Source organism: Podarcis raffonei, chromosome 10 (assembly GCF_027172205.1).
Source record: "Podarcis raffonei isolate rPodRaf1 chromosome 10, rPodRaf1.pri, whole genome shotgun sequence".
Classification (NCBI taxonomy): domain Eukaryota; kingdom Metazoa; phylum Chordata; class Lepidosauria; order Squamata; family Lacertidae; genus Podarcis; species Podarcis raffonei.
Genome location: NC_070611.1, coordinates 46,986,647 through 46,996,114, shown reverse-complemented (window position 1 = coordinate 46,996,114; position 9,468 = coordinate 46,986,647). Strand labels below are relative to the sequence as shown.

The following is a 9,468-nucleotide window of genomic DNA, read 5'->3' as shown; positions in this document are numbered from 1 at the left end:
TTTGAAACCAACTGTTTCTAGGAGCAGATGCTTTTACACTTGATTCTGTGTAAAGTTTGCTGCCCATACATCAGCACGTCTACTGAAATGAGGGTGAATCCGCCACATAGCATCCTGTCTTGCAGAAGAGCAATGCTATATAACATTTTAAAATCCAAGCAATTATCACAGCCCACCTAAAGACCAATTACATTTCTATCATTCATAAAACATGAAGCAGACAGTGTATTTGATATTTGTAGCTTTATTATAAGACTACAAGCCAGAACAGCACTCCAGAAATTAAGCTGTCTCTTCTTTGGCAATGCGATCTTTCTTGAGTGGTCCCTGCAAAGAAAATAGAAATGTGTCAGTCTAAACAACAGGAGAGCCATAATCTCAAGACACATCCCAAACCATCCCAAACAGGTGGATTTTTTAAAAAAAGAGACAGAAGCCAATAGACTATGGAACACAACACAATTGTTAAAAGTCTGCTGCCACCAACTGGCCACAGCATATAGCAGTTCACTAGTGGACTACTGGTTACATTCCTGAGGAACCACTTAATGCTTGCTGGTTCTGGAGATTCCAAAAAATGCTAGGCAAAGTGTGGTCAGCAAGATTCTTATGTGAGCAACTACTGTTGTGCCTTAACTGCAAATTTGGAGTAGGTAAATGCACACAAAGGTCCCCAATTGAATTTGAATGTACTAGGGCTGAATTGAGACTATGCCAATACCATTTAATCTCTTTACACATGCAAGAGCTGATCCTAATCCTGAACCATTAGTAAGTCTTTTCACACACCTTCAAACAAATTTCTGTGTTGCCCACTGTTCAATTACATAGGCATTAAAAGATCAATTCAAAACACCATTTTCTTAAAAGCAGATGCAGCAAGTAGCTTATATACTGGACACTAGAAAGGAAGTGCTCTTACCATGAAAACCTTCTTCTCCTCAGCTGTCTGGAAGCGGCCATGACCAAATTTGGAAGTGGTGTCAATAAATTTCAAGTCAATCTTCTCCAGGGCCCGACGCTTGGTCTGCACAAGCAAGGACTAGGGGGAAAAGGACATAGAGTAAGGCCGACTGGCAGGCAACTGCAAAATCTCAAATGGAAAAGGTTAAGCGATGGAAAGCCAGTAATTCAGAAACATTTTTCTACAGCTCTTCAAGCTTCACTACTACATTGTACTGCAAATTCTAACGCCCCCCACCCGCCTGGTATGTGGCTTGAAGAACAATATTAACTTTAGATCTCAGGCCTGCATTCAACCACTGTGCATAATGTGCCATTTAAGAAGAATTTAGGCCTGATTTGCCAATACATGATTATGGCCTAACTATATAAACAGAGGTCAGCAGCCAACAACCTGAGGATTGTCCCTGCTGGAAAGCCTGGTTGCTGTATACTGTTCTAAGAATGTAAAGAGGCCAATGAGCAATAAAAGCCCTCTCACACTTCTTGGAGAAGCTGATCTATTGGAAGCAGTGTGCGTGCCCCCATTTGCTGTTTTTAGTGTCACAATCTGGTACAGAAAATGCTAGCCTTCTAGCACCCTGACATTATTGGAGAGCGTACAATATTCAAACAGACAGCTATACCACCTCATCTAGCAAAGGAAACTTCAAAGAGATCAGTCACCACCCTTCCACTGCTCACCTTGCGCAGAGTGAGAACTCTCTTCTTGGTCCCAACAACACAGCCTTTCAACATGATAAAATCATTGGTCACTTCACCATAATGGACAAATCCGCCCTGTGTGAGAAGAGCAAATAAATGTGTATGGCAATTATTTAGTACTACATACCACCAATATTCTGAATTCTGCAATTTCCCCTCACCCCCAATGGGATTCAGAGGCCAGAGATTTTAATGTCCAGCCACAGCAGAAGGCAGAACTCATGGCAGACAATCACTGAAGAGGTAAAAGGTGGGGGAGATGGTTTATGTTGAAGTGAATGGCACCTTTAGGAATTGTTAAGAGGACAACTTAAAACTAAGAGCACTGAAGGTTCCTCTATGCCTCCAAAATGCAACAGTGGCAAATCTTTGAGGGACACACAGGCTTCCACCCAATGATGTTCTACCCAGACCCCCACATTTAAATTTGAAAGCCACTCACCAGAGGGTTAATGCTCTTGTCAGACTGATCATACTCTGTTGAAGCATTGTTTTTGATCAGCTTGCCATCCTTGATTTGGTATCCTTGGCCAATCTTGTAGATCTATGTGAAAAACAAAAAAAGGGGGAGGAAGAAATGAATACTTTTCAACAATGAAACCCAAAAACTCAACACCAGAGTTTATGAATCTGGTGACACCTGGCAACTCACAGATCCCTACTATAGAGGTCTAATTTCCCATTATAGGTTTTGAGAAGGCAAGATTCTGAGCAGCTGTAGGTTTCCAATGTTTCTTGCCTTAATTAACCCTAAACAAATGTAAAAAGACCTCGTCACTCAAGCATGTCAAGAGTGATTGGTGGTGACCACGAAAAAAATCCTGGCTCAAAAGCCACACAAAGATTTGTGGCCCACCAATCAAGACCTACCTCTTTAAAAAACCTTTAATTCCCAAGGAAGTTGCAATCTTTGTGTTGGCTGGTACACTGGTATCTCCTACACGTTAAGCTTTGGAATGTTTCACTTTGGAAAGTTATATTTATAAGCAAGTAGTATCATTACAATGCTTGTAATCAACTGCAGTGACTATCTTTAGAACATGCAATGACTCATAGCTATTTCAAGAATGCACTCACATATTTACAGTTCAGGGGGAGGTATCGATTGGCTAGCAAGTGACATTACTGGTATGGAACTATATTGTCCCAACTGCTTAACTAGGACAAGATTTCCATATAGAATTTTAGCAGAACAGGTTGCTCTTTACTGAAATGCTGCATTCTTATACAACCTGCAGTGCTGTAGGGCAAGTGGTAAGTGAAGCAGACACTGTTGTAGAAGAGCTTGGCACAGAACTTTTTCAGTCATGGGCTCAAATCCAGCTAAGTAAACCAACCTCTAATAACACCACAATCTCTTTCTACCCACCTGCCGTTCTGCAGTAACATTTTATGAACACAGAACACGTTCAAGCTTCAGTTGGAATGGATTATTATTATTATTATTATTTATTATTATGCAAAGCACATCCATACCTTCTTATTGATTTCTGTGCGGTGATGGTACCCCTTCTGACCAGCTCGAGCCACAGAGAAGGCCACACGAGCAGGATGCCAGGCACCAATACAAGCCACTTTACGCAGACCCCTGTGAGTCTTACGGGGCAGTTTTTTGGTGTGCCACCGGCTGGTAACACCTAAGAAGAAGAGACATGGAACTTGTTAGAACTACTTAGCTGCAACATCTAATTGACTGAAGCCTCAACTGTGTGGGAAATCACTGAAATGTCTTCCAGACACATGAGATTACTATACTAAAATAAAGGGATCTTACAAATGACCACCCTTAAGTGTACAAACCCTCTCCCATTTCTTGCAAAGCTGGTCTCAGAAGGAAGGCAGCATGGAATGACTCCTCATGGGTATCGGGCACTGCGCCCAGTGCATATTCCATGATCTCATCACTGAACAGCCTCTTGCAAACCAAGAATATTTTGCCAACCCTTTTTACACCAAAGCCAAATAAACTACATAGGATGTTAAGGACACTCTTAGTAGTTTAATCTTTGACATATTATTGACTGGGACATAAATTACCTTTGTACCCCTTGCCCTTTGTGACACCAATGACATCAATCATTTCATCCTGGCCAAAGACAGTCGACACAGGCACTTGCTGCTCCAGCTTCACTCGAGCCCAATCCACCTTCTCAGCTACAGTGCCACCATTCACCTGGATTTCCATCAAGTGAGACTTCTTTTGCCGAAGCGGAAGCATTCGCATCTGAGATACCAAATAAAGAGTTAATGCATTGGTTGTGGCAAAATGCCTAATCATGTTTGCATTTTTTCAGTATCAATTATTATTTCTAGCTCAATCAATCCAAAGTGAAGGGTAATTTAATGCTTTTACAAAAATTATGTTTGTAACATTAACCGATGACTTAAATTTCATCCAATACCATAATTCTCCTTGAGGGCCTTCTGAGCCAAACAATGCATTTTTAAAGGCTATATCAAAGGACCCCACATTTCTTTTCTGATGCATTCATCAACAGCTCATTGCATTTATTAGAATCAAGACCCGTCACAAGTTAATAATAATATTAATAATTTTTTATTTATACCCCGCCCTCCCCAGCCAAAGCTGGGCTCAGAGCGGCTTACAAGCAATAATAAAAACAAGTTGAATGATTACAACTTAAAAACAAAAATAAAATACAACATTAAAATAATGGAACATTAAAATATTAAAATGTAGCCTCATCGCAGGAGGAGAAGGAAAAGAAAAAAGAAAGAGAGGGAGGGAGGGAGGGAATCAAACTGGCTCCAAGCCAAAGGCCAGGCGGAACAACTCTGTCTTACAGGCCCTGCGGAAAGAAATCAGATCCTGCAGGGCCCTGGTCTCATGAGGCAGAGTGTTCCACCAGGCCGGAGCCAGAGTTGAAAAGGCCCTGGCTCTGGTTGAGGCCAATCTAACTTCCTTAGGGCCTGGGACCACTAGAGTGTTGTTATTTATGGACCTTGAGGCTCTCCGTGGGGCATACCAGGAGAGGCGGTCCCGTAGGTACGAGGGTCCTAGGCCGTGAAGGGCTTTAAAGGTCAAAAGCAGCACCTTAAATTTGACCCTGTACTCCACCGGGAGCCAGTGCAGCTTGAAAAGCACTGGGTGAATATGCTCCCATGGCAGAGACCCCGTGAGGAGCCTCGCTGCAGCATTCTGTACCCGCTGGACAGAACAAGTGCCTTTAGACAAATTACTGTGAAACAGCCAAATTATAAAACCTTTGAAGAAATAAACTATATTGTGGGGCAGCAAGGTTTGACTGAACTGAAAAAATCCTGTATCCTTCCAGTACTTGCCACCTTCTGGTTTTCAATACTCCATTAAAAGGATTCTGAAAGGCTTATAAAGCATTGTCCAATTTTACAGCCACAAAGCTGTATTTAAAAAGGGCTAAGTCAAAGGGTTGAAAGATAGTAAGTGCATCATGGCACAATACCTTCTAGGTAAATATTACATCAAATACCAGATGCAACGAGGCCCCATTTACTTCACAAGACTTTAAAAGCACTACCAGCCAACTGTTTTAAAAAATGGTAATACAAAGTTTGGCAAAAATATTAAAACACTGAACTTGACAAAAAGGTGCAGTCTCCCCTTTCAGCTGCTAATGGCAATTATGGACATGAGCATAGACAGAAGGCAAACCAGTCAAACAGTGGAATCTGCTATTAGCAGCTCTTTGGCCACTGACACTAAACTATCTGTGAATTCATATGTGCTTCAGGAAATAGGCAAGAGCTCACCTGAGTGTGAGCTATGACCCTGATAACCTGGCAGTACTTCTTCATGCTGTTGAAGTCCTTCTCCAGTTGTTTCTTGCCTTCTTCATCCTGCCACTTCTTGCAGTACTTGGTAAAGGCCTTCTTCTTGGACTTATGCCTTCAAGGAGGAGCAGAGCAGAGATGGGGATTGGCAGAGCCCTTCATCAGCCCACCCAGAGAGGTGGTTGAGTGGAAGAAGCTGCCATAGGAATCAGTTTTGGCTCATTGCTGGCTTCTAAGGAGCCTTTTCCACCAGCAAGCGGAGCCTGGAGCTCATCAAGCAAAGGCAAGGCTGCCAGAGCTGAGCGGAGCTGCCATAATTCCATACAAAGAACATTAATATGCACTGCACAGAACAGTAATTAAGAAAATGTATTCTGCCTTAGAAGCTCCATTTCTACTTCATAGTGTTAACTTCACTTTACTCATTTATAGCTTTCCAATCTTGCCTTTTAACACCATAATGCCACTTCCTAACAAACAACCCACAAATCTTAAAGGGCAACTTTTACATTTGCATACCTCAAGTTCAGATATTGAGGAACGTTACTGGTTATAGTACCCTGACCTGAGTGATTAACATGAATGTGCCACACTATAAGGGGGAGAAGTCCTTCCCAAGATCCAGGTTAAGACTATACCAGGAGGCAACTCAACTAGAAATTTGTTGCCACCAGTAAAGAAGTCCTACTACACTCTCCTAAGATAGCAAACTACAGTCAGTGCTCGACAATCAGCAACAAGCACCAAAGGTGATTTTTTAATGTCCGCCCGTCGAGAAATCATCATCTGTAGTGTTCACATACCCAAGAGGGTATCATAAAACCTTACCCCCTTACTGCAATATAAACTGAGTTGCTGTCAACTCAGTTCTAGAGAGTTCTACAAGAGAGCAATATAATTGGGGCTAACTATTCCTGCATCTTCCTAACTCATGGAACTTAAGAATCTCAGCCATAATTACCAGTTCTTGTAGAACCGACGCTTGCACTCATCGCTGATATGCTCGGCAAAGATGGTCTTGAAGGTGCGAAGGCCACGGGGAGTTTCAACGTAGCCCACAATCCCCACGATAACCATGGGAGGGGTTTCCACCACAGTAACTGCCTCAACAACTTCTTTCTTGTTGACCTCTATGAAACAGATAACAGAACAGATGAGAACTAAAAGATACTAATGAGCCTAGCTTCTATAACTGAGGGAAATTAAAACACCATCCAAAAGCAACCTAATCCTTCTGTTGTCAGATTAAAGCCTAACATGGGGCATGTGTGCTGTCCTGAAAAGCTAAAGGAGTGCATAAGGTGAGGAATAGGTGCAGTAACAGTTCTTATGCCTGGTCTTTTCAAACACAAATAAACAACCCTGGTGATCAGAACAATACACTTCTTTCTGCTGCCCACTAGGAATGATAGAGCACATGGACTGGTAGTGTAGAACAGCAAGTCCCGGCTCATACATACTCCATCTTGGCTATGAAGCAAGTAAACTCAGGCAAGCTGCTAGCCTCACACCTTCATCTAAAATAACAAAGCTAATAATGTCACATTGTAGAAGTATTGAAAATTACTATGTGAAGTGTCCTAAAGTATATCAATGCCATGTATCAATTTCACTTCCCTCCCAAGAGAATACGTACTGGAGCCAGGTCTGTCAACTTCACGGACAATGTGGGTCATGCCAGCTTTGTATCCAAGAAATGCAGTGAGGTGGATGGGCTTGCTGGGGTCATCTTTAGGAAAGCTCTTCACCTTGCCTCTGTGTCGACGGCTACGCTTGCGAGGCAGAAAGCCCAAAGACCCATGCCTGGGAGCTGAAAACTTGCGGTGGGACTAGAAGGGAGGCAAAGACATTTTGCTTAGTAGGAGACAGCTTTGCAAGTCCCCAACAACCTCAGGGTTCTTAGGAAAGCAAGGAAATGCTCTAAACACCCTGGGAGAGAAACTTCCCTTGCCCATAATAAATCCCTTGGGAGCAACACTAAAGTGTGCTTCTGTTGTGTACAGTAATGCAGTGCATGCCAAGCAACATGCCTAGCTTGTTTTCCTTGCAAGGTTGGCAATACTGCATCTCAAACACAGGTACACAAGACTCACAATGTTGCATTAAATAACCAACCCACCCTATGAGAGATTTTTATAAAAATACAGTCAGAATGGCCCTTTTATAGTTAACTCTTCAACCATAACCTGAGGTAATGGGAGACTCTTTGTCTTTAAGACAAGAGCATAAAGCATTTACTAAGAACAGTACAACTTGCCCCTCATATAAGATCAAAGACTATAGTATAAAAAGAAACCATCGTCCCTCAGCCCCAGCCAAAGATCAGGGATAGAAGCAGCTGGAGCCAGCAACATCCGGACAGCCACACGTCCTCCCATTCCTGCATTAAGAGCCATGGCCCACCACGCTCCTTGGTGGAGCTGTTCTAGTCAACCACATGCAATGACCTTATAAAATTATCTGTAATTAAGACGTTCAAGGCGTTTTAGCAAGGGCGACGCTACCAATGCACTCCGGAATAACAATACGAATCTTATGCACGTCTCCTCAGAAGTAAGTCCCAATGGGGCCTTCCTGGAATTGCTGCCTAAGTATCTATAACAAGTTTCGGCAATTTCAAGACACCCTTTCCTTAGATGAGGTAAAAGATGACGGCAGGCAGCCTCGCATTAGGCCAACTCAGCAGTCATCGGTAATGAGAATAGGCCCAGGACCCAGTTAACGAGGCGTATGTCGCACCCAAATAACTCTCGGTGTGCCTTCAACAAAGACCCTAAAGCGAAATAGACCGGGATTTAGCGAGGCCGGAAAGACCACTGACCCGATGGCAGCGGATTGCATGTTTCCCGCAAAGCCCAACTACCACCTACCATTTTGTCTCCGAGCCGATGTAGAAGGGAAGTGGAAAGGCGCGCGTGCGCTATTTATCCCTTCGCTTCCTAGGCGTGCGCAGACGCGTCCAGCCTATACGCGTGCGCATGCGTTTCCAAATCGGTCCCATGTGCACTGTAATCCTCTATGCGAAATATCGCGAGGAGACAGAAGGAAACGATAACTTTTTTTAAAAAAAAGTAAAGGCTACGGATACCGGGAGGGTTTTGCATTCCTCCGAAGATGCCATTTCGCGTGAAGGACTGCTTGTCGGGAGGTCCCTCATTAAACTCGTGCATGCGTACGAGGCCGCAAATTCCATCCTTTCAATGGGGGATCGGAGAGGAGTGTCTCTATCTAGTCATAATACTGGAGGCCGGGAAATTGGGGCTTAAATTTGTCTATCAAAGGACAGGATTATCAACGACGCGGGAGTCCAGCATAAACCTATAATCCCCCCCCAACAGCACTAGGGTGTACAAAGCAGAGAAGATGGTATTAGTTTGGAGGCGTTTGTTAAAGTTTGGTAATGGCTGAAAATGCAAGCTTTTGGGTTCCATAGATCTCTTCAGCAGCCCCTTTCCAAGTCAGAAGAGGTTTTTCTCAGAACTGCTTTGTGGTTTTGTTTGTTTGTTTGTTTACAGTCATGTGATATACACATTTTATTAAGTATAATAAAGAGGAAGGAGGAGACTGAGGAAGAAAATTACAGTATTCCTTACAGAAAATCCCTTCTGCTTCCCTGCACGGCTGTCACTGATGCTCAGGCAGCTCTGTGCTTTTACTGACCCACAGAAATCTTACTGAGTATGGCCCATCTCTTTCCAGCATACCCCACACCCAACACCCAAGCAGACTCCAGCTTCTTATCTGTGAACTTTCCCCCACTATGGGGTTGTAGTCTGGGAGTGGGGAGTCTGAATCCTGCCCATTAGGGTTTTTTTTAAAAGCTCGTGGTTTGGAAAGGCTGGAGTTCAAGGTAGCAATCCCACCCCAGCATAACCACACTTAGCCCTCTTTCTGATGCAATCTACTGTGGTGTCATCATCACCCAGTTACATAAGGGGAGTCCAAAAACAGATGGCTCAAGTCAGAAAGCAAGGCAAGGCAAGAGATTTGTGCTGGGATGAGCGTGGCCTTGCCTCTAAGGGGTCAACA

General features: G+C 43.4%; 1 protein-coding gene and 2 non-coding genes across 3 annotated transcripts; all 3 read right to left on the bottom strand.

Annotated features, from left to right (window-relative positions):
• Positions 1 to 228: 228 nt before the first annotated feature.
• Positions 229 to 8,413, bottom strand: RPL3 (ribosomal protein L3). The gene is made up of 10 exons (XM_053405107.1): positions 8,310 to 8,413; positions 7,076 to 7,268; positions 6,401 to 6,569; positions 5,419 to 5,554; positions 3,706 to 3,892; positions 3,145 to 3,305; positions 2,111 to 2,212; positions 1,648 to 1,743; positions 923 to 1,042; positions 229 to 327 (listed from the first exon to the last, which is right to left on the bottom strand). Exons 1-10 carry the CDS (start codon positions 8,310 to 8,312, stop codon positions 283 to 285), a joined length of 1,212 nt encoding a protein of 403 aa, XP_053261082.1. The 5' UTR covers positions 8,313 to 8,413; the 3' UTR covers positions 229 to 282.
• On the bottom strand, positions 3,489 to 3,581 carry LOC128422956 (small nucleolar RNA U83B). Its single transcript, XR_008332634.1, has one exon. It is a non-coding gene; the product is annotated as a small nucleolar RNA U83B (small nucleolar RNA).
• On the bottom strand, positions 5,555 to 5,607 carry LOC128422958 (small nucleolar RNA U82P). The gene has a single exon (XR_008332636.1). It is a non-coding gene; the product is annotated as a small nucleolar RNA U82P (small nucleolar RNA).
• Positions 8,414 to 9,468: the final 1,055 nt, after the last annotated feature.

What these genes read in the sequence shown, in the direction of transcription:
- RPL3 (XM_053405107.1), bottom strand. An exon ending in AGTTGACAGACCTGGCTCCA is followed by an intron (nt 6,570 to 7,075) that starts GTACGTATTCTC and finishes TCTGTTTCATAG; the next exon opens with AGGTCAACAAGAAAGAAGTT. An exon ending in GAGTTCTCACTCTGCGCAAG is followed by an intron (nt 1,043 to 1,647) that starts GTGAGCAGTGGA and finishes TTTTCCCCCTAG; the next exon opens with TCCTTGCTTGTGCAGACCAA.